Source organism: Enoplosus armatus, chromosome 11 (assembly GCF_043641665.1).
Source record: "Enoplosus armatus isolate fEnoArm2 chromosome 11, fEnoArm2.hap1, whole genome shotgun sequence".
Lineage (NCBI taxonomy): Eukaryota > Metazoa > Chordata > Actinopteri > Centrarchiformes > Enoplosidae > Enoplosus > Enoplosus armatus.
In genome coordinates, this window is record NC_092190.1 from 20,814,991 (window position 1) to 20,839,416 (window position 24,426).

The following is a 24,426-nucleotide window of genomic DNA, read 5'->3' on the forward strand; positions in this document are numbered from 1 at the left end:
CTTTAAAACATGCTAGATTGAAAGAGTGTGAATGAAATATTTACAGTGATGGTGACAAAGAGAAAGATTGAGAGAGAGAGAGAGAGAGAGAGAGAGAGAGAGAGCAGGGCATCATGTCAGGACACAGATGAGCTCATTGTTGAAACAGGGATTTCCACATTTCCATGTCAGTGTGCCCCATGCCACGACAAAGAGCTGAAAAACAAGAGGGGGGAGAAGAGGGGCACTCATAGGGCACATCCAGTCACACACTAACATGTAAGCACAGTGAGACACAGACCAGGCATAAAGAAAATGTGGACTATAATTTAACTCAGCTAAGTTCCTGAAACACACAAGAGACACTGGCCCACAGATTTGGATTGTAGTTTTATCTTCACTATTGTTTTTGTCGTCCACACACACACACACACACACACACACACATCCCTCGATTACAATGCAGTCCAGTACAATTCGGTAGGCCTACAATACAACAAAACACACCAGCGAGTGCAGTAAACAAAAGTAGCCTTCACACAATGTTGGGCAAATGCAGCCAGGCATGCACAGAGTGGAATGGTTGGCAGTCACATGAAAACAAGGAAGGACACACACTCACTCACTCACACACACACACACAAACACACTCTACCTCTATTCTGTCGATAGGGATAGGGTTAGGCCTGCACGGTTTCCATAGCAACCACGCCCCTCCCTTTGGCTTGCAGGGGAGGTGTTTTGAGAGTTCACAGCGTGTTTGTGCGCGCGTGTGTGGACAGAGACAGGCAGACAGGGGCGTGGATGCCGAATCAACTCCAAGAAGTAAAACACCCAGCCTTCAGTCCTCAGCTGGAGCGAGTGGCAGCAGCACCACAGAGTCAGTGAAACTCCTGCTGACTGTTAGTGTTGAGGTGAATCACCCCATTGAAGCGGGACATTCGACCACCTGTGAACCATGGAAGACGACTCGTCCCACGCCGAGCCCGGCAGCGTCTCCGGGAGCACGCACACCATCCCGCAGCTGCAGCAGCCCGAGAACACGGAGATGCTCATCCCGAGCTTCAGCCCGTCGTCCGCCCCGTCCTCCCCGACCCCGACCAGCACCCTCTCCAGACTGGGCTTTAAAAGTCCCACCAGCCCGACCGCGGCCGCGCCGGGCAGCCCCGTCGACCGCGGCCAGGTGAGCGCCATCACCGTGGTGGCGCTGCTGGACAAGCTGGTCAACATGCTGGAGGCGGTGCAGGACAACCAGCAGCGGATGGAGCAGCGGCAGGCCGACCTGGAGGGCGCCGTGCGGGTCGTGCAGGGGGACGTGACCCGCCTGTCCAAGACCCACATCAGCACCTCCAACAGCGTCAGCAAGCTGCTCGAGCGCTCGCGCAAAGTCAGCGGGCACCTGAAGGACGTGAGGGAGCGCATGGACAAGCAGGCGGTCCAGGTGAAGAAGCTGGAGGCGAACCACAGCCACCTCCTGAAGAGGAACCACTTCAAAGTGCTCATCTTCCAGGTGAGGGAGCAAAACAACAAGTAACAAATACATGGTGCATTACAGATTTGAGTTCTGTGTACTAGTCACAAAGATCACGACACAGGTAGACTGTAAGGGTTTATGAGGCTCTGGAGGGAAAGAACCCTGGTGATGTCATTGTGATGTCATCAGGGTTATCCCAGCTTAGGCTGGAGACATAATATTTGTGGCTAATAGAAGCCTGTGTTACAAACTGGAGGTGTGTTTGGAACTTGATAGCCTCTAATGAAACGCTCTCAAGCTGCATTGTAGGAAATGTAGGAGTGTTTTTGAAGCTTGACTCATACTAGAGTCTAAAAGTCTGGATATTTCAGCTTATCAGCTCCCGCAACTTTATAAAGTGCAATACTAAATGGCCAAACTACCGCTTTTTAAAGTTTAGACTTTTTATTTCATAGGATATATGTGTGTATTGTCATGAACTCCTAATGAGGACTCACTCTAGTGTGTGAGTGTGTGTGTGTGAGTCATATTTGCATTCGTATTTGACTGACTGAATGTGTGCACATTTCGTGTATGCCTGGTTGGCACTGAAACGTGATATGCCGTTGCACTAGCAGCACTTTATTACATTTTCAACACTTCAAAACTTGTTGAGCAGGACTCAGACAACCTGTAGAGCTCAACTGACGAATCATGTGGCGAGCTCTTTGCAGTTTTCCGATCTGGGAAATGTATTTCAAACACACCCACTAGTAAGAGTGTACATTGTACAAACATGCTTAATATGTTCTTGTCTCTGAATATAAATTGAGATCTGAACAATCTTCATACACATGCATGTAAGGCACGTCCTGTGTGTGTGTGTGTGTGTGTGTGTGTGTGTGTGTGTGTGTGAGGAGAAGGGTGTGTCTGGGAATGGAGCTATGGAGGATAATAGAGGAGGGCTCAGACACTGACTTTGACTGGATCTGTTTACACCCCACAGTAATAATTCAGACAGACAGATGGCTTTTGGATGGATTTACCACTTCAACTGCCGTATCTCACCTGTGAGGGTAAAACTCTATACTGGCACTGAAAAAGTGATAAACTTCCCAAATTGCCCAGGAAATGGAAAGTGTGGGAAATGTCCTCACATAACCCGTCGCTCACTGATCTCAAGACTTCTGACTCTTCTGTTTGCACGGCACGTAAAAGATAGACCTTCACTTCAACCTGGATTCTTGATATGCAGATAAAGTCTATTTATCATGCGGTTGCTGTGCAAGATGAAAGCAGCTCCATGTTGTATTTGACAGATGCATTTCTACTCAACCAAAAAAAACATGATCCAGGCACAATCTCGGTGTGCTTTGTGTGAGGAAGTGCGCGGTTGTTCATACTTGTATTTGTGTGTGTGTGTGGGTGCGTCTGAGCGTGTGTGCGTACATGTGTGTGCCCAGGCAGCGAAAGGGGGGCCTTTTGTTGACACAGCCAGAGCCGCTGAGAGCTCTTAACTGCCGCTGTTATCTGGTTTCCCAGGTACTGAGGCTCTGTTGTTCAACTGCAACAGGTGCCAAGACCTTACCCTGCACAAGGTGCAGTGTGTGTGTGTGTGTGTGTGTGTGTGTGTGTGTGTGTGTGTGTGTGTGTGTGTGTGTGTGTGTGTGTGTGCATGGCACTGCGGATCGATTTGATTGAATCCCCGGTCAATTTTGACGTGCTGGAAGGGAGTGTCCTGTGGCTTTAGAGATAGTGAGAGTGGACGGTGCCGCTTGCGTTCGATGTATTGTCAAATCCCGCGCGTCCTTTGGGTTTTTCTACCTTCTATGCATCATGTGAATGTGTTTAACCAGTGTTCTGTAATCTTTGTTTTGTTATAACTTCATCAGCGCATGTAGGACTGTAAAGTGGACTTTGTGTTGCTCATAAACTCCAGTTAAAAGTTCCTTTTAATCGTGAGTCAAACTAAGAGCTGTGCGTTTGCAGATGGGTGTAGTAGGGCCAGGTATGATCTCAAGGGCGTGTGTGTACTGCATGTGCGTGCAACTTGCCCATTGGATGTTATGCTGATGTGATGTGTTGGGTCAGGTGTATGCAGTTACAGAGCTGGTAAATGAGAGTTGGCGTGCCTGAGGGGAGCGGGGAATGAAAGAACTAAGTGCAGCCCTTGTTCCTTCTTCTTCCTGAGTTTGTGTCGACTCTTTTTAATGTGTCCATCACTTTCTGCCTCACCTCACCTCTTTATTGCCTCCAGTGTTGTGTCTTTTTCTTGATTCTCTCCACCTGGTTTTCTGCTCTACTTTTTTACGTCTGATATCTTTTGGTTTATGTTTTTAAATGTCCAACCACCTTTCACTTCTGCCCTCTCTCCCTCTGTGTCTTTTGTCTGTTATACCAACTCCAACTTGCATGTGACCACTTTTTCCGCCATAGATCAAGCCACCTGTCCTGATTCTCTGAAACTACATGGAAGCACATGCTGCGCGCCTCACGCTAACTCTTTGATAACGCACATTCGCTGCATGCCCGAGAGCCAAACTCCCTATACCAGCCCTGTAGCTATTGGCCGAGGGGGCCCTCCTCCTCCTCCTCCTCCTCCCCTCTCCGCTAGACAAAATTGATCCAGAACACTCATCACCCTGTACGTGCCAGATGAGGTGGAAACACAGAGGGCTTCTGGGTAAACGTCCACTATTGCACAGAGCTGGGGTCTATACCAGCTCCGGGCTTTGGCCACTGCTGGTCAGAAATGACAGTGCTGTCTGCCGCTCTGCTGCGTTCCTGTGCATAACGAGGACTAATGAGGACTTAATTACTGCTGCTTGGGCCTTGTTTGTTTGTTTTTTGTGCACCAGTGCTTTTCCTGTGTCCACATGGCCCTCCCCTCTCGAGGCCTCTTCCCTTGCACACACAAATTCAGAGTACACACAATTCCCAGCCATCTGAGATTCCAGTGTGTACAGTGTAGAAACTGTTTGCAAAGGTAAAACGTTTTGTGTTGGATTATAGATATATTTCCTTTTTTCTATTATTTGTCACCCAGATTCATTTCATTTCCTGAGAGTTTATGTATCAGAAATCATCCTGGAGATCTTATAACTTATTTTTATTTGCATCACCGTGGCATATTTACACAAAATACGGCATATTTGGAATTTAATTTCCTGCGACAGAAGTCATTTATTTCTGAGTAGATCTTAATCTCCCCACCTGTGTTTATTTCACAGCAGAATTTCATCACAACTAACGAGTCAACCACAATGGCAAATTGAATTGGAGCGCTGCTGAGAATTTCATTTGTTCCCTCGCTTTGCACACGAGGGCCTGTCTCAGAGTTTAGCTGGATATTTAGCCACGAGAGGGGAGTTGTGTGTGTGTGTGTGTGTGTCTCTCGAGGTGGGATGGGAAGAGGATGTTTGGTGATTGTCTGTGTTTTTGGGATCCCTAATCGCAGAGTGGCAGGGAGTGACTACAGTCACGCTGTCAAAGAACATTCATGTCACATTGCAAGGAAATAGAAACACGCTCCCCAGCCAAACTAAACACAAGAACTGCATGTTTTTTGTTGTGATGGAAAAACGTGATTCTTTTGTTTGTCATTATTCCATTATACATGCATTAAATCATACTCAAGTTAAAGTGAAACCTTCCAGTCTATCACCACATCCTGACTCGTCGTTCAGTACAGAAGATGCTTACAAAGGCTTAAAGATTTTGAGTGATTGTCTTAACTTAAGTCCTTGTCATTTTGTTTGCCTTGCTACCAATCGTCATAGTGCTTTTGTGTATTGACACTTGACCAAAGGTTACGACTTAATCTTTCCGCAGCAGGAAGTAGAGGCTGTTTTTCCACACTCATACTCTAAGATGGAGGACAAACTGGTAATTGTGTTCCCAGCCTCACCCCAAGCTCTTACCTTTAGTGTAATGACACACAGCTCACTACTCTGGAGTTAAAGAAATGGAAATAATGGTCTAATAACTAACTGGTGTTCCTGTATGTCAATGGGAATTGGTCCCATCTTGTGCATACAAATCAAATGTGACTCAGCTGAAGCTTTACTACAAGAAAAACCCTTAAAGCCGAGCCCTGAAAAGGCAACAGTGTGAGAGAGAGCAAACTTATTTGAAGTAAACTTGAACATAGAACACCTACTCGACTAGCCTCATCCCAAAAAATATATGCTCAGGGGTAATCAAATATTAGAGTGTAATTATAGTGTGCATATTGCGTGCGTTCAGTGCAGAATCTTCCATTATAAAATCATATCCATTTCCACAGGTTGGAGCAGGCTGCTGGCTGTAGGCTACAGCTGGGATTTGTTGTGTGTGTGTGTGTGTGTCTCCCGACCAGGTGATATAGTGCACCAGCTTATAGCCCAAAGCAGTGCATTCAAACATGGTGGGCCTACATGTAAGCTTCAACCCATGGAGGTGTTAGAAGTAGTAGGGGAGGTAGCTCAAACTAACAGGCTAGTTTCTGTAACACATGCAGCTATTGTCACCGATGTGGACAAAGACAAATTGACAGAAACAGAAATTAACAGAAAAATGACATTTGTTTGGAGTTGGAGGGTGTGTGAGCCCTTCAGCTTCACCGTGAGGACAGGGCTCAGCTAGTTGTTGAAGCTAATGATGGTCACTCAATACCTCTTGACCGTATCTTGCGATTTAGGTCAGAAATATTGCAGTTGGATATTTTCCACCAATCATTCAGCCCTGCCAATAACCAGCAGTACACAGGAAGGTGACTTTCATACATTTTGAGGTTTGAAGTATTTGTAGAAGAGTACTGCAGGATGTAAGACTCTGAATAGTAAAACTGGTTTCAGTGATAATAGTCTAACATGGCTGCACAGCCTTTAAGGCATGCTTTCTACATGAACAATGAGGTTTGTTTACAGCATGGCGTCTTGCTTTGTTATCATTCTTATTTTCCCTTTGGGGTTCATTCCTCAGATAATCCCCCGGGTTTTCAGAAAATAACAGAAAATAATGAGGGGAGAAGGAGAGATAAATATAGAGAGAAAGTCGACGGGCAGACTGAAAAAGAGGAAGTAGGAGAAAGTCTGTTTTTGTCAATAATGATAATAAGAATAATAAGTGTGAGTTTGCATAAGGGATTATACTTACGTTTGCAAACTGTATGGGTGGGTGACATGCGTTTGGATGGGGGAAATGTTACTTTAACGGATTGCTCTTCTGCCTGATGTCACATTCAGGTTTGACAAGTCTGCTCAACTGTTTCGGTCTCTGCGGCTAAGGCAAGTTTGCAACTGCAGATTCCTGGTGTGGAAGGCTGCTTTTAACCGCTTTAATAACACAGAGAAATGATGACAATGTTACAAAGTCTGAGCGAGCGTCCGCGACAGACGGACAATGTATGATCTGGCACGTTAGCTAGACTACTCACGTTGTGTTTTCATTTTTGTTTTCCGTGACCTAAAAGTTGATGGTATTAACGAAACAAAATGATTCCTTAAACTGAAGTTTTTACAATACAACAAAGCTGGGTATACAAAGACAAATAAAGGTGGCAGTTTAGCTTTCCAGCACATCCCATGATGCACTGCACTTCAGAACTGCCAAGAGCACATATTCAGCATGTTTTTCATTATGCCTGCCTCAGGTATTGATAAGGTAATGACATTAAGCTCTTTTGCACACTTGCACTCACTTGCTCTTTTTCTTATGAGCTTTCTCTTTCACACTCACACAGCGTGACCTGTTAGATGCAGGTAGTGACTTATTGAAGGGATAGACTAAAGAAACAGTGCTGGGAGTTTTTGTGCTGGTGGTATTCTGCCAAAGAGGATCAAGGTCCTATTATACAATCAGAAAAAATGAAAACAACTAACCTCTTTTGACTCCTCCTATCACCTCCCTGATTTTCTGTGCCATTAGACTTCAGGACTACATGTACATGTCTGCTCCTTCTTGACTTTTCAAACCCCAGCGTCCATCCAATCCACTTGCCAAGGCCACAACATCCTTGGCAGGAAAAGGGGGAAACAATAGCCATGTTGAGTTCTCAGTGTTCTTATTTCTCTGCTCTTAAATAAAACATGAAAATAAAACACGTCTTGAGATAACATGATGGCTTGGCAGCTTCTCTGCGGACGCTCATGCCCTTTGACCTCTATGCGGGGGTAAACATTGTGACAATTGGTGGTAGCCTTATCAAAAATGCTCTTGGTATCTCCGCACAGCCCTTATCAAACAATGGCTCTTGATAAACACAGTTTGGGATTGTGCAGAAGCAATGTGCGAAGGGGGATCTGGGGAGATTTGAACAAAAGAGCTAAAGGAGATTAACGTATCAAAAACTGGAGCGACAAGAACTGTAAACGTACAGGAATGCGTTGCGGTGGGGACACTGCAGAAGACACTTTACCTCATTCATCATACATGCAGAGGGGATGGTGCAAGATGAGCAGGGTTTAGCGATATGATCTGGTTGGTGTAGAGGAAGTGCAGTAATTGACAGGGAGCGCAGTGGTCCAGTCGACCATGGGGTTGTTATAATGAACACCATGCCATGTATGAAATTAATTATGAGAATTGGAGGGCATATATCATTAGAATATGAAACATATCATCATCCCAAGTGCACAGACTGCTATCCTGTAAATTATGGGTCGAGTGAACAAGTTCCTTCAGACGTCCGACATCATCATTTATGTCATCAGGAATAATCGTCGCCTCTCTCGATTGCCATGATCTTTCTTTCCACCAGCACGTCAGCATGACATCGTGCCTGAATTGGTTATTGTGTTGTGTGATTACGCAAGCTTACAAAGCCAGTAAACACATCGTGCTTCCTTTTTGTGAGGCAGATATGGGAGGGGCGTGGATGGGAAAGAATGCCCTAACTTGTTATGCAAATGTTCATTGGTATTAATCCAAGAGGCGTGATTCAAAATTGACACAAAGTCGCTGACAAGACGTTTAGGATGCTTTTTTTAGCATACTTGGTATGGTGTTGGGCTAATATCTTAACAGTGGTATTTGTATGCACATTCGTTAGTACAAGGCAGTGTATAGAACTCCAGTACACTGAGTACAGTACATCGAGAGTTTATCATGTTACCCAGTCCCATGACAAATAGCAGAATTCCATTTCCTTTCCTTCCTTTCCCCCATCCTTCCTCTGTCCACAGATGGCTCTTGGTGCACATTGGGATGGGGGGCGGAGGGGGGCGTGATGTTACGCAACAAGCTGGGTAGGGGTGAACAACTCGCTGCACTGTAATGGGAAGGATGTAATCAAAACATATGCAAAACAAGGCAAATTAGCACAAATGTGTGTGAGGGTGCAGAGACTATCATATAAGGGACAGTGTGCCGATGAACAGGATAGGCAAATGTAGAGAATAGAGGGAGGAAGAAAATGTGGAATATTCAGAACCAGAGATTTGTTTGTTTGACATTGTGCATTACAAAAAATGTGATGTCAATCAATAAAAAGCATCTGAAGTAGCATTCAGTTTGTCTGCAATCTCTTTTCCCCTCATTTTTTTAAACTAAGCTTCCTGTCTTTCTCATCCTGTAACAAAATAATTGCAGGGGCTTTACAATAGCAAATGTGAGCACACATGCGTTTGTGTGTGTGTGGTGGTGATGGTGTACCCTCTCATTGGTGCGGTCCCCCGGAGGCACCTGAGTCACTGTGCCAACACACCTGTACTAACCTCGCCTGTTAGGATTAAAGAAAACCTCCTTTCGTCGTCTGAATCTGAAGGACCAGGAAAACACACCTGTTCAAATTGCTAACACGCACATTAACACACATAACTCACTATGTGCAAATCTGCAACACAAACCATAGATGATACAGTATTATGGTTCATATGGGTACATAAGTAGCTTTCTTTTTCTTTTCTTTTTTTTGCGTGTGCATTTTGATTAGTACATGTATGTGTTTTTATTGGTTTTATTCTGCATGCATATGTGTGTGTTTTGAATCTGAACTTTGTATGCTACGAAGTGCACACACATTAGGGCGGGGCAATAAAGGATATCGTTTATCAACTTTCAGTGAAATTGTATCGTGATATGAACGTCCATATATAGGATGTAAGAACGAGACCATGAGGCTACAGCCATGCCATGCGGCTCTGAGAGGCTGAACTCTGTGAGGTGCTTTGAGCTAAATGCTAACATCAACATGCTGACATGCTCACATTGACAATGCCCACATGCTGTTTAGGAGGTATAAAGTTTAACATGTTCATATTCAGGTCATTAGGATTCATTCCTGGAAAACATTTAGATATTTCGGTATATATAGATTTATTTTTATATATATATATATATATATATATATTGATTTCAACCGTATCACTCAGCCTGTAGTATAAAACAGTATATCACTGTGCACACACACACACAAACATACATAAACAAAGGAGAGAGAACAGATGCAAAAGAAACAGTATAGGGTATCATCACACATATGGTTTAAACAGAGACACACACACTCCCAGAGTAATTTGAGCCCATCTGAGCTCTTTCAGTCAGTCCTGCCCCGCCCTGATCTCTCCCTGTTTGAATAGAGCAGGAGACTCCAGCGAACTGACTTACATAAGCTATGGCTTAGTAACACCTAGCAGGACTTGCAATTAGATGGCAGTTCCACCATGCAACTACTAAATGAGATCTTGAACTCCATTACATAAGTGTAGAAAATATCCTTGAAGTGTGTGCCCTAATGTAACATATAGTACACTTGCTGTCGCACTAAATCAACTTTGTTTTTGGGGTTTGCTCCAAATTTATGTTAGTTTTTCTTTCATCTTGCTCTGTTAAACACTTTTTTTAAACAATGGCTGATGTCCTACATGGCTGCACACAAATAATACACTGGCACACAGACACTCAAACACACACATATCACATTCTCAGTGGCTAATGAGTGCTTGCTTAGAGGGCACATTAATTAATGGAGTTCCCAAGAGAAAAGTCCACACACATACACACACAGGACAGACCTGGGTCAAATGGTATTTAGTTTGTTGTAGTGTGGATGCCAAGATTGTTGGGGGTTAAACTGGTGAAACTCATTTCACACTATTTTACTGTTTGGGCAGCCAAACACATAAACTGCATTTTGACCAGTGAAACCAAATGTGTGTGTGATCAGCATAAGCACGCTTTACTTCAAACTGACAAGTGAAGCATTGATTGTACTTATCACCTTGAGTAATGCATGAATCAATCAATAAAACAACTTTTTAAAACGGTGTTACTACAGCCGCTCTAGTGCAGTATGTAGTAGGAGAGCTCAGTTGTCATTGGAGGGTGTTTGAGTTTCAGTTGCTGCCTCCCACACACTCCAGTACCCACAGTGATTATATCAAACATGTTTGAGCCAAATCAAAAAGTCCATGGCATGCCCAGACTGGAGCAGAGATGTCAAGATTGAATCTTTAGAAACCTTTACACCACCAAACAATCAGGGAAGATTAGTGTGTATTATCAGGCAAAGCTCCACTGAGGGTCAGGAGAGGCCATATTGGCTCTGATTATCTAATCGTGACTAGTCCGATTTGAGGTGGGTGTTTAACCCTAAGTTATCTCACACTTGATGCTGATTTAAACTATTTGACTCTATCTGAATTGAAATGTACACACAGAAAAGAGAGTCAAGCATAAGTACCACAGGTATTGAAACATCAATTCCTATTAGCTCTCCGCTTCTCTAAATGCATTTAACATGCTCAGTCACATAGTTCCCGACTTTCTCACTTGATTCTGCATGTACATGTTCATGTACATGTTCACACAGTGTCAGTGGGTGTGGCACACTGTCCGACCAACAGCAAATTGGGGCATCCAGATACTGCTCATTCAGATATGACAGGAGGGAGCTACAGAGAACAAAACTAAAAAGGGAGGAATTAGTCTTAAACCAAATCAACTGTTGTGGTAACCAGAGCTGTTCCCCAAGGTGGTACCTTTTTGTCTTTTTGGATTTCAAGTTACAAACCTGCAGTGCATAACAACTCCCAGCTTATTTGGGACAATGGCATACCCCTAGTGGTTGTTGGTGGTATGTAAAAACTCACAAACTGTTTACTTACACAGAAAAGCAGTTCCTTGATGTTTTACAAGTGCTATCTATAATGAGGAACACCAGAAAAATTGTGTTTTAAATTGACACCAGAGGAGGATATGTAATTTACCAACCCGAAGTAATCAACCCTACTGTATTATATACTGTGCTATATATTGTAAAGATCTACCTTTACCCTGAAAACGTGGCCCTTTTCTTGGGGTTGATGTTGTGCCTTTAAGAAAACGCTGACAGATTTATTAGCATTAGCTGGGAGATACCACACATGCTTGGCAAGCACCTGAACTGTGAATCATGCCTGCATGTTTGAGATCAAGGCAAGAGCTATCAGGTGTCTGCAAGGTGGGATAAACAGGAGGGGTTCTGTATGGCTTTCCCCTCTCCAAGAGCCTTTCATACGCTATGAAATTGTTTAGGTGTCTAAATGGAGTGCTGTGAACTGCTGTGGATCAGACTAGGGTGCAAGAGCAGTGGGACATCATCCTGAGTGCTCATTTTCAAATTCCCTCAGGTCTCCCATGGACAGTTTATGCAATCAGGACAATGCATAAAGTGATCCAAAAGTTCTAGGAGTGGTTTGGGAATGAAACGCATACGTTCTTGATGGGCTAAATCTCTTGTGAGTACAGTATTTGACACTATAATAATATTGATTCGACTTTTTAATCACCGCAGGAGTATTTCACTTTACTTTTTGTGCAGTTTACAGATCACAATCACAGCCCCATAGCCACCTTACAACAGTATATCCTCTAATATAACGTCACAAATACTCATCTCACACATGACCGTAAACACAGCAGCAAATAACAACGTGTCAAACTTGGCTTGAATGGGCTAAAGTTGGCAGTGACGGATGACAGGTACAATACTACTGTCCTTTTCAGCAAAACCGTTGGTGATGAGTGAAGAATGGACACAAGGCAGGAGTCTTCTAGACCATCTGGTTGGCCCGGTCCTTAAGTATGTGGTAATGACACCCTAGGAAAGATGCATTGCACAGTCCTTCAACAACCAATGGCATCCTGTAGCTTTAAGTACTCCTATAATGTCTTAAGAGCTGCCATGCATTCTTTGAAATGCAGTCATACTTTAATGCAGACTCATGCTTACAATCATGGTGCACAAAAACAACTATTGTTTAAAAAGTATGTCATTCCTATGCGTACTGAGGGTGACCTCCATCATCTCAAATATGAGTAGCTCCACTATTGATCTGTGACTGCATATAGTTTCAATACCAAATTGTAGCCACAAAGCTCATATTCAGAATTAAACGCCAACTAGAACTAGCCAAAGCACTGTGCTACTGTATTCCTAGCCCAAACTGAAAATTACTTGATCAGAAATGTTCAGCACTGTGGGGGGTGTGAAGGCCTTGAATCAGTTCAATTAAGCCATTTCCTGGATTTGATTTGTTGTGGACAAACGAAAGTGTTGTGCCTGAACTTTAAAACATAAAACTGTGATGTACAATGTGCTGCATTATGTCAAACCAAGTGTCCACTGGTGATACTGTCACAGGGAGGGTTTTGTGAGCATTTCAAATGTGTAGTGGAGTATGTCAACCACTGAAGCTTTACCTTCACTCTCCACTCACTCCTGGGTGTGAAGGGATGGGGGCAATGGGGGGTGGGAACTCTAGCTCATAAATGCCCAGTGGAGTGGAACATTGTATGTGTATGCGTATGTCTGTATGTGTGTGATTGCGTGATCGTGCACAGATAGATAGGCAGCAAGTAAGAGGAGGAAGAAGAGGCTGAGGAGAACCAAATTCAAACTTAAGATATTGAACTTACTTCTCTCTGTCTCACTCTGTTTATGTGTCATCAATGTGTTCATTAAAAAGCAGAGAGGGATATAAAAGAGATAAAATGGAGAGAGGTGTTTGACTCCTGCAGAAAAACAGATGGAATTCCTCAGATGTCCTGAGGAAAAGACTGGGGAGGCATGCAGAGACTGGTTTCCTCAGTTCTCAGCAGCTCCAACCCAACATGTGTAGTGTACAGGGTACATTACTTGTAAAGTTGCCTGAAGTCTAACCCTGATGATAACCAAGTCAAACAAAAGATATCATGAAGGCCATTCCTTATCAAACTAAAGCCTAAATACTTATGCATAACTGATCCAAATGGCAGCCCTCTTAACCCACCTGTTTCTTTCCTTGTGTTTCCTTATAGGAAGACAATGAGATCCCCTCCAGTGTGTTAGTCAAGGACTCCCTCAAGACCCCACAACCAAGCCAGTATGACGCAGAATCCACCCACCCTACTCCGTCTGTTATGGGCTCAGTTGATGGCTACCATGCCCAAGAGGAGGGTCTTCAGACCATTAGCCTGTCCTCAGATGAGGATGATGATCTTGTAGCACACAGAGAGGAGGAAGAGATGCTGGAGGGTGAGGAGGCAATGGGTATGGGCACTTCCCGCACATTTGAGAGAAGAGCTGACAAGTTCAAGCGTTCCAGCCTGAAGAAGGTTGATAGCCTCAAGAAGGCCTTCTCGCGCCAGAGCATCGAGAAGAAGATGAACCAGATCACCACTAAGATTGTGCCACCGGAGAAGCGTGAGAAAATCAAGAAGAGCCTCACCCCGAACCATCCCAAGAGCCCGACTGCCAAGACCTCCTCTTTCAAGGTGTCTCCCATGACCTTCAACGTCAAGAAGGTCAGAGACGGAGAGGTCCCATCACAAGACATGGGCTCACCTGGGGAAGAAGCCCATGTGGAAATTCCTCCTCTGGGAAGCTTAGATGGAGAGATTCCCTTGGCCGAGGTGCATACCCAGGAAGGCATTGTGGAGGAGATTCAGGAGGCGCTGAGTCCCTCCACCCCAGAGAGCTTGAAGGCAGAGCTGGCAATCAATGGAGAGGCACCAAGCATTGAGTGCGAGATTAATGGTGATCGTTCTGCTGGCCTAGCAGTTCCAGAGAACGATGAAGATATTGGTGAGGAGGAAGAAGAGGAGGAAGAAAAAGAGCAACATAAAAGCCCTGTTGAGATAGCAGCAGATACCCAGATTCCAACAGCAACAATGGCTGTAGAGCAAGTGTCTTAATATGATTTAATTTTAGCGAGCATCAATTCTAGTTTCCCATCCTTTCTTTACTTCCTAAAGTTTCTACATTTATGAACACTAAGCAAGCGCAAATTATCCCTCCATTGTAAACAGTCTTGTGTTCTTGTCTTAAACACCCATATACACTGGAAACATTCTCTCGGCTTCCTAAGGTAGACCATCCTTGGACCATTCCTGTATTACTACTACTTACCTTGACACAGACTGCATAAGCAACTAGGTTAACAACTACACCTCGCAGTGTAACAGAATCCAGTGCAAGTGCTTCCTAAACCCTATAGCAGGGTTGTCCAAAGAAAGCAACATGGCACCAATGCACCATAACTCACTTCCATCAAGTGGTGCCCACGTCTTCAATAGCAGCACATCTCCAGGGCGCTGGGCCAACTATCTCCCTCCTGCTGTGTTTGTCTGCCTCTGGAGCTCTTTTTCTTCCTGACAAATAGCCTCTTTGTTCTTTGTGTTTTTTGTTAAAATAGTAAATCTTTGGCAACAGTGGTACTGCCCACAAACTGTTGAGGCAGTGTGTTGCCAGGTTGTGCAAGAGTTGGAATGGGGAGTTTCTAGGTTTTCAGTGAGAAGGTCCTGGGTTGTTTTGTAGTGAACTTGAGGTTATTTACTGAATTCCTTCAATTTGTGCTGAAAAACCCCAGATCTTAACTAGCAGGTGACTATACTTTAGTAGTCCAAGTCTCCTGTCCTTCACCAGCACTTGTCAGACTTGCCAACTTTATCATTGATGACCTTGAAAAATATTTTCAGAATTTGTGACTGTCAATTGAGTAAGTAACAATAAACCTCAGGGTGCTGAAAATTAGAATAGGTATAATTTGAAATAGTTGTAAAATTACAAAATAGAAGATAACATTATTTGCAAATACCAGCTAACATGTTTGTGCTCAATCACACTGATACAAATGAAGGACATCATTGCAGGATAGAAGCTGCTCTAGATGGCGAGACAATAGAGACACAAAGAACCCTACATGTTTTAGTACTGACACACTAAATGTCCCTTTTACAGCCCCTTACAGTCTTTTCTGCAGGGCAACTTTGTATGTTCATGTACAGGAATTATTTTGTCTTTTTCTATGTGCGGCACACTACTCTCTAGGTATTTACAGCTTATACACATGAATGATTATTAGTAATTACTAATAGTAATTACTAGTAATTAGTACTTTTATGATAACTGCCTTGAGTGTGTGTACTTTATACAGTTATGTTGTATCTGTGATATCTTTTTTGAGTTAGTATATGATACTTGGGTGTTTGTAAGTCGTCTTTTTCTTTCAGGCATCCATAACTTGCATGGTGAAATGTTTACTTAGTTTCATATGTTTAAGACATAAACAATATCTTATACATTTTCCAGGGCACCATCACTAAATCTCCTTCTCCTAGATACATGCCCACAAATACTCCTAAAGTGCCTTTACCTTGCAAAAGCTGCTATAGCTAATTGTTCTCCTGAGGGGATGGATTCCTATGTTTATGTAGATAAGAGTGATAGTAAAACATGCCTGAAGTTTTTTTTTTTCTCTTCTGAGGAATTCCTTGCAGTTATCACTTCATGGGGCATAGTCAGTGTTTGATACCAACTACATAACGGAGGAGGTGCAAATACAGCCACAGTCATTAACATTCAACTTCACGTTTGGAAGTCATGCCTGAAAGTTTCTATAAAGTGACCTTTCTCTTGTTGCACATTGTTAGTGCTTTACCAGCCTTAGTTACAGATGTCTAATGCCATGACTCCCTAAAAATAATTTAGCAAGTGATACCAGGTGCCAAGGCTCCAGATACTAGAGAGGTCACAGAAGTTGATAAAGACAGAGGGCAGCATTCCTTGCTTTGACGGATGACTCCTGCTCAGCCCATTTTTCATGCTCTTGGCCTCCTTGTTGAGACAAGAGTGCAAAGAGAGGAAAAGGCTCTCTGGAGCCACAGGTGTTCTGCCCCTGCTGAGGCTCCTGGGCATGAGCTTGCTGTGGAAGTGGGGAAAGTGTGGGTGTTGGGAAGTTTGGGAAAGGACTTTAGTTGTTGGAAAGGATGATAAGTTGCCTTGGGGTTAGGCATATGCGCAGCTTGGCAGAAAGGTGAACTGAAATAAATTGTAGGGGGTATACATACTCATATCTGGCACTGCAGCCATTATATTTTTTTCTAGATGAGACAGAGCAATGGATTCTTAACTTATTTAAGTCAAAATATGGTGCCCCAAATATTTTGATATTGTATCTTAACTGTGAAAAAATCACTGCCACCTGCCAGTTTTCTCAATTGGATCTGTAAGGAGAAAATAAATAATAAGACATAAATGAGTTCAAACAAACCTGCGTTTATCAAATGTGCTTAGTCATTCTGAGGATTCTTTCATTCTTCTTTGTATAAATCATCTTACTGAAAAGGGATCGAACGCTAGGCTTTTGTGTACACTCTGTGTACTAGAGGGTAAAATGTGACTGGCTTTGAGGTATTTTCTGCTCATTCATGCAAATGTTTCTTTGGTGATATCTCTGTCTGCCAACGTTAAAAATGTAATATCTAGATTTGTGTATGTGTGTAAAAGTCTGTTTTTATTTGTCTTGAAATTAGACAGTTTAATCTGGATCATATGTGAGAATGTTTTTTTGTTAGAAAGTTCAAACACCAGATGTCTTCACTATTGTCATGTAGTGATATCGTGTTTAACGCGGTCTTTGTTCATACAAAGTTCTTCCTTTATGGCCTGTTCATTTAGTTAACCACTTCAACCAAAGACGTTTCCCTCACAGCAGAAGATTCCCTGCCACTTGAGTGTTTGAATGTAGCCTACTTCTCCTTAAACCTTTTTCAAGCATCTTGTAAACATTCAGGCATTTCCTTTCAAAAATTAGTATTGTATACATCAATAAAGATTTTATAACATTCAAAGTTTGTTTGTGGTCTTTATTTGCAGTCCTTGAGGTAAAAGGAGATGAGTAAATGTCACACATTTCAAATAAACTAGATAATTAGTTAAGTAGTAAATGTACTGTGTGTCATTCATGCACTGTTTGGAAATAACTGGAGGTCATAGCATTGTAATCTAGTAAACCTAAATGTTTGTAGTAGGGTAGTGGAGGATTAATCTCAGTGGAAGGAGTGGTTCAATTGCTTAACCCTTATTTACATAGTTTGTAGATTCAGAGTAGACTATATGAAATCAAGATAGGGCAGGTGTTGGGGTCAGCAACAATAAAGGGTCGTTCCACCCAAATTACAAAGTAACCTTTTAGACTTTAGACTTTATTTATCCCACAGCGAGGAAATGTACAAGTCACAGCAGCAAAGACAGAAAGGTGCAGAAACTATCTAACCAAACAGTTTTAGTGTTATTTGCCCCAGTTTTGAGATATCTGCCTCTGGTATGTTTGCCCCCACCCCATTACAATGAAGGTTTCTGGAATTTCATTTTTGGTGCTCAAAACTCTGAAAAAAACTATTTTAGCAGAGTCTGTTACTCTGAATTATTTTCATTGGAACTACTTTCTAAGGTAGAAATAGTCCCTATGAAAACTATTGACTGCATATTCTGTACCCAGAGTAACATATATATATATATATATATATATATATATATATATATATATAATATTATTTTTGTAATTTGGGTGAACTGGTCCTTTCCAATTGGAACTGTCTGCAAATATGTCGCTACATGCAAAAGTGAAAACACAACTATTCAAGACAGTGCTCTGCAAATAAAGAACACACAGGAGTCAAACAAACAAATAAGCTCCAATTCAAGAAGCGATAAGTCAAAAAAACGTACAGCAGCAAATTCAGTGCAAAACGGTATATCAAGTGGGTTATGTGTAGCCTATGAGTTTACGTTGTGTGGCTATGTTGTTTACGACAGAATAAAACAATGCAGTGGTGTCGTACGTGTTTTGGTAACCTATAACGTTAAATGCTGCCAACGAGAGTCGTTTCTCAACTTCCCCAGGTGAGCCGAGGTGTTTTGATGGTGTTTGTCTCCCTCATATGTCCGAACCCAGGCCAACACCCTGTACTTCATCCACTGCATTATTGTCATTGTCATTATCGAAGGCACAGCTATAATTAGCAAGCTAAAAACACAAATCTTTGCTGGGCAATTTTATGAAATAGCAGATTGCGCAACTCATAGTTAAAATGAGTCCCTACGACTATATTGTTTTATGTTGTCACGGTGGCCGAGAGGTTAAGGCGTTGGACTCGAAATCCAATGGGGTTTCCCCGCACAGGTTCGAATCCTGTTCGTGACGTTATACCTTTTTTGGATATTCCCCATACATGCTTTACAAAGTTTACACACAGCAAACCAAACCAAACTGAGATATAACTAATGTAATGCTGTGACATGTTTTGTACATGTGAATAACTACGGTACTGCATTTTGTGCTCCGATCACTGTGAGTACTTCTGTGGTCAAACTGGCATACATTTGATGTTTAATAATAAAAGTTAACAATTAACCATGACGACATAAAATCCAAGAGTAATGTGTCTTCATGTAAAAAAAAAAGAAATCACCATTTTTAGTCTCACCGTTGACACTATACTCTCACATATGCGCTCTTCTTCTCGCGTTGTTTGCGAATGAAATTAATTTGGTACAAACCAACCACTTTCTCTCTTTTCTGTTAGCAGGTAAGCACATTGTTTGTTTATATTTGTGACTGCATTGTCTGTACAAGTAGAAGCCTGACGATTGTCAGTATCCGATGACTCGATTGTACAAGAGCACACAAAAAGAAATTTCTACGTGTATATCCCCTTCTCTGTGTAGGATAATGGAACTGGCCGAGTTAGATAAAATTGACCGGCAGTACTCCCTTACGTAGGTTTTGGGGGCATTGTTGAAGCAGGGGATAGCGTGTATTGAACAGCTTGTGCAGATTTTAAGTACCGTTTTTGGGCTTTAGTATTGTTTAACCTAGGCATGAATAACCAGGCTTTTCGAACAACTGCAACGTTATAGGGGCCACACTAAGATATAACTCTAGACACACTAGTCCTATAACAAAGCATTTGGCCAGACTGCGCGCTAGCAAAGCTAACAGTTCCTTTGACTCAAAAGAGGCTCACAAAGGAAATGCGATCGATTTGAAAATATCAACGTTAACTGGAGTTGTCTAAATGGTCGAGGGAGATAAAGACTATCTCAAAATAGTCCGCAACACAGACAATTTATCAAGCACTGGTGTAACTTGCACCAACTTGGGCGGTGTTCGTTAAAACAGAAACATCTCAAATTTGAGTCGCGATTCTGGATTTGTCATCTTATTACTAACGTTACTATTTATGTGACTTCGACATATAACGTTGGGCCAACCGCATTGCTAAAATCGTACAGTGCTTATTAGCTACAGTGGTACGTTTTTTTTCCCACGTTAATTTACGTTATGTGAGGAGTGAAGCTGCCGTTATGGCGATAGTCGGGAAACGAAAGATTCACAGAGATTCATATCCTGAAATGGAAAGAAGGTAGCTTACTCGCTTATAGTACGCGCTAGCTAACGTTTAGCGAAGTCTTCCTTAGCAAAGCTATCTAGCCAGCAAACTGAGTCATCCTGATAGTTTGCTGTTTTCTAGAGGCCAGTTAACTGAGCTGTTATGGTATTTGACTTGAGTGTAATCGACTATCTAAGAAGCTGGCCCTTGTGTCTATGAACAGTCACGATAACGTTAGTGTTTTTGAAGTAGGGGTGAAGTTGGCTAACGGGCTAATCACTTCGCTGAGCTAAAGCTAACGCTGTAGCTACCCATTACAAAGTAACGACAGCCAGCAGTTATTGCTAACGTTACAGAGTTTAAGTGACAGGAAGGGAACGAACCGTGGTTGCCAACAATGGCAACCCCCACAAACGAGGCCTTGTTTTTGTTAAAGGATGTGAAGCCTGGCTCGAAAAATCTGAATATCGTATTCATCGTATTGGAAATCGGTGAGTAGTTGGACTGTGACACTAAAGCGTCTCTCCCCATAACATCAACTCGTGTCTTTTTTTCTTAAAGGGACCAGCGGCAACGTACCATATCACTTACAGTAAAATTCACCGTCTACAGACTTGTTATTAATGAGCTCGTAACAATCAAATATACATATTGGCAATTTAACCATGGTTAGATGTGTTTTTTTTAGTAGGTCTACCGTTATCTAACTTGCATTTGCTTGTTCTATTAGGGCGAGTAACCAAAACGAAAGATGGTCATGAGGTGCGCTCCTGCAAGGTGGCAGACAAGAGCGGAAGCATTGCTATCTCTGTTTGGGACGAACTCGGCAGCCTTATTCAGCCAGGGGACATCATCAAGCTGACCAGAGGGTAGGATTGCTCCCAAGCTTGGAAACTGATTGCATGACCAGTGCTTCAGTTTTTACTGACAGATCAATGCACGCATGAATACTTTGCATTTGACAGGTGGTTATGTACCTGAGCAACTTGTCTTTAAGCCTAGGAGAAATAATCTTTTGTTTTTCATAAGTTTTAACTTGTGATTTCTGTTAGCTATGCATCCATATGGAAAGGCTGCCTGACCCTATACACTGGAAGAGGAGGGGATCTGCAGAAGATTGGAGAGTGAGTAGCCAGCCACAAATCTATTCATACTTCAGCAAAGTTCTCAAGCATCATACAAGACAAGGGTGTGAAGTTTGTCAGTAACATGTCGATTTTAAAAGATGGTTGAAGAACATCAACACACAACTTTATTCTATCATCAAAACAGATTTAAATTGTCAGCTTTATATATTTTCACCTTAATATACATAACCTGTAATCCCAGGTAATAATTTCCTCTTTTGAGAGATTTAAAATCCAAGCCTTTCAAAACAACAAAAACAAATTTAGACGATGATTGTTTCAAACTTTCATCCCAACCAAACACACCATTTCTGATCTGAATGTTATGTTGAAACATGGGTTTTGTCTTCACAGGTTCTGTATGGTGTATTCAGAAGTGCCCAACTTCAGTGAACCGAATCCAGAGCTACTAGCCCAACCGAACCAGCAAAACAAGTCTGTGAGTAGCCATGCACCCACTCCCAACATGTCATTAACAATTGTGTTGCCGCCCCCTGTGTCCATAATGGGATTAAATATATTCATAAAACTTGGATCAGAGTAACGCCTAAAAAGAAAAAAACATACCTGTTTGATGGCCTATATTAGAACTTGAATCAGGTAACTTTGCATGTTAAACAATAAGTCTTCAGTCCAACCCATCACCAATGGTGGTAAGTGTTAAAGGTGACATCCTCTTCCACTAACAGGGTAAACCAGACCAGAATCAGCGGGGAAACTCTCCGCCCAATCAGAATTCAGGTACACCTGCCCCACCAGGTCAGTATATTTTCCTTTTTATGCAAATAACCACATTTGTAGGGAACAGCAGAGTAATGCATGTCCTGTAGAATGGTACACATTGATGGTGTCCGTACAAAATGACTGTAGACGGTTGGTGTAAGCTGTGAGTGTGTGTAAAGCTGTGTGTGACAGTGAGCCAGCATGCACAGTACCAGGACCCTGAAACCAAAGCGGCTAAATGGAATTTAGCCATCATTATTTTATTTACACCTGTTCTTTTCCTTCTGTGAGGACTTACTTTACATTGTCAACCCACAGGTAATGGTGCCATGCCGCCTTTTGCCAACAACAACCCACCACCTGGTGCACCCCGTGACCCTGCGTTCGGGGGCATTGGGCGACCCAACGGTCGGTCACCTGGCAACGGAGCGCCACCAGTCACTGCTGCAGGACCCCCAACAGCTGCAAAGTCTTCAGTTACCATTAGCAACGGCAGGGACCCACGGCGTGCCAAAAGATGAAATTGGGGTTGGGGGGGTCATTTGGAAAAACTATGGATGTCCCCATTTCCCTCTGCCACACTTGTTTTTATTTTAATTTTTTTTAACATTTCTGCCCCTTCCCCATCACAGCCTATATTGGCTTTCAAAAATAATAAATGAAATTGGGGACTACTTGCATCATTTTATGCAGGCTAACATAGTCAAATTTGTCGTTTGTCATGCGTAGCGCTCTCAGTAAGCAGCACAGTGTGATTGTGATCTACCACTTCATGCACGAGCAGGACTTCTTATACAAGTGGAGCCATGGTGGTTGAGTTGTGGTCAGCCTTCTCAGTCTACACCCTTGTCCTCTAAATATCACTGCAAATTGCCAGTTGTGTGCCAGTGTGAACCCCCCCATACGCTGTCCCATACTCCCCTTCCCTGTTATGTTCCTTCAAGCTACACACCCTACTTGAACACTTGATGCACTTTCTTCTCTTAATTTATGTCGGGGCAAGGTTGCCTGTCATTTAAATCAGGAAATCAGGTTCTGCTCTTTAGTGGAAAAGGCCTTAAGTTGGTGGAAATGAATTATTGGACTGAATGCACAAGCGACATTCTTCGAAGGGTCTTCTCTCTCTAAACCGTAACTGTATCTGAAGTAACTCTGTGACAGGAAAGGTGTTAGTTTTGAATTTTTAATGATGGGTAGGTAGATTGATAGTGAACTTTTTTTTTTCCCCCCTTCCCCATAGGACGTGTTTTTCTTGTTTGCCATCAATTGTACCTTGATCAAGGCAGGGCCACTTAAATTCTGGCGGAACGGTTCACCGAATAAATTTTACAGTAATTCTGCTGCCACATTTGGGTTTTCTGTAGTCTGTTTAACAGTTGGACACAAGTTAATGTCAATAAAATATATGTCAAGTTGGTTATATTGCACTTAGAAAAGGCTTAAAACTGCCTTGTATAGTAATATGGCTTGAACAAACAAATTGTGACTGTTAACATGCAAGGAACTAGAGTAAAGATATGTATTTATTTTTGGCACCTTTTCTGGAGATGTACACAGTTTGTCATTAGTGGTATTAACAGTAGCCTAGTCAAACTCCTACACAGCAGCTGTAAGAAGAGGTCTATAAACCCACCAAGTGACCACTAAAGATCTGCCGTAGTTTAAATTGACGCTGCCACCTTCAGAGCGCCGTGCTCCCACTAACGCATTTAAAATAAGCCTCCCATCAAGTCTCATGCGATTTAATTCTACAGCACCATCTAGTGTCGACAAAATACACTACATTTGTTAGTTTTGAAGGCGCTCCTATGTGTTATATCTGAGCAGTGGGTTGTGTACCTTTTGCTTCCTTTTGTCGTTTTTCTTTCTACGCAGGTTGTGGTAGAATCACACAATTAAACAGAATGGGGAACTCATTTTTAAAATATTTTAACTTCCCTTGTCACAGTATACTTTTATAAACCAAAAGCCTTTACATGAAGTATTCCAATTTGAAGCAATGCCTTGCATACAACATAACATGTTTCTTCATATCGTTTGTTGCACCAAGCACCTAAACATTAAGAGGATGATGTTGCCCCATTTCACCTTTTTACGCACTTGCACTTTCTTCCCTGTCTGGTGTTGTCCAAACTGGTGGAGCTGCTGTTCAAATGAGATTAGTTTACATGTGACACACATTTCAAATGACACAATGGAGTCTGTTTAGTCTGTCATATTGTTTTGTGAGCCACAGTAGGTGAAATGTAAGACAGGAATAGGGCTGTAGAAGAAGTTCTGTCTAAAGCTCGCAAAAGGCCTGTCCTAATGTTTAGTAGCCCAAGTGTTGATTTTTCTCCCAGTCCCTCAGGGCTCCCACAGCCACATGTTCAGAACATGTTTATGTAATTCCACTTGTGATAACATTGCAGTACTTGTGACACTGGAAGTTGAAACACATGAGCTGTGTGGCAGGAAATGTGATGCTGGTTGCTCGTGTGTCAACACAGATGCATGTCATGAGCTGGGAACTTCCTCAGCAGCAGTGGT

At 42.5% G+C, this 24,426-nt stretch overlaps 2 protein-coding genes and 1 non-coding gene across 3 annotated transcripts; all 3 read left to right on the forward strand.

Moving 5' to 3' along the window:
• Window positions 1–825: 825 nt before the first annotated feature.
• cavin2a (caveolae associated protein 2a) lies at window positions 826–17,503 on the forward strand. Its single transcript, XM_070914612.1, has 2 exons — window positions 826–1,489; window positions 13,691–17,503. Exons 1-2 carry the CDS (start codon window positions 938–940, stop codon window positions 14,564–14,566), a joined length of 1,428 nt encoding a protein of 475 aa, XP_070770713.1. The 5' UTR covers window positions 826–937; the 3' UTR covers window positions 14,567–17,503.
• A 1,273-nt stretch (window positions 17,504–18,776) lies between these two features.
• On the forward strand, window positions 18,777–18,858 carry trnas-cga (transfer RNA serine (anticodon CGA)). Its single transcript has one exon. It is a non-coding gene; the product is annotated as a tRNA-Ser (tRNA).
• Window positions 18,859–19,465: 607 nt separating this feature from the next.
• On the forward strand, window positions 19,466–22,571 carry nabp1a (nucleic acid binding protein 1a). Its single transcript, XM_070914644.1, has 6 exons — window positions 19,466–20,538; window positions 20,778–20,916; window positions 21,100–21,171; window positions 21,529–21,613; window positions 21,864–21,933; window positions 22,216–22,571. Exons 1-6 carry the CDS (start codon window positions 20,445–20,447, stop codon window positions 22,416–22,418), a joined length of 663 nt encoding a protein of 220 aa, XP_070770745.1. The 5' UTR covers window positions 19,466–20,444; the 3' UTR covers window positions 22,419–22,571.
• Window positions 22,572–24,426: the final 1,855 nt, after the last annotated feature.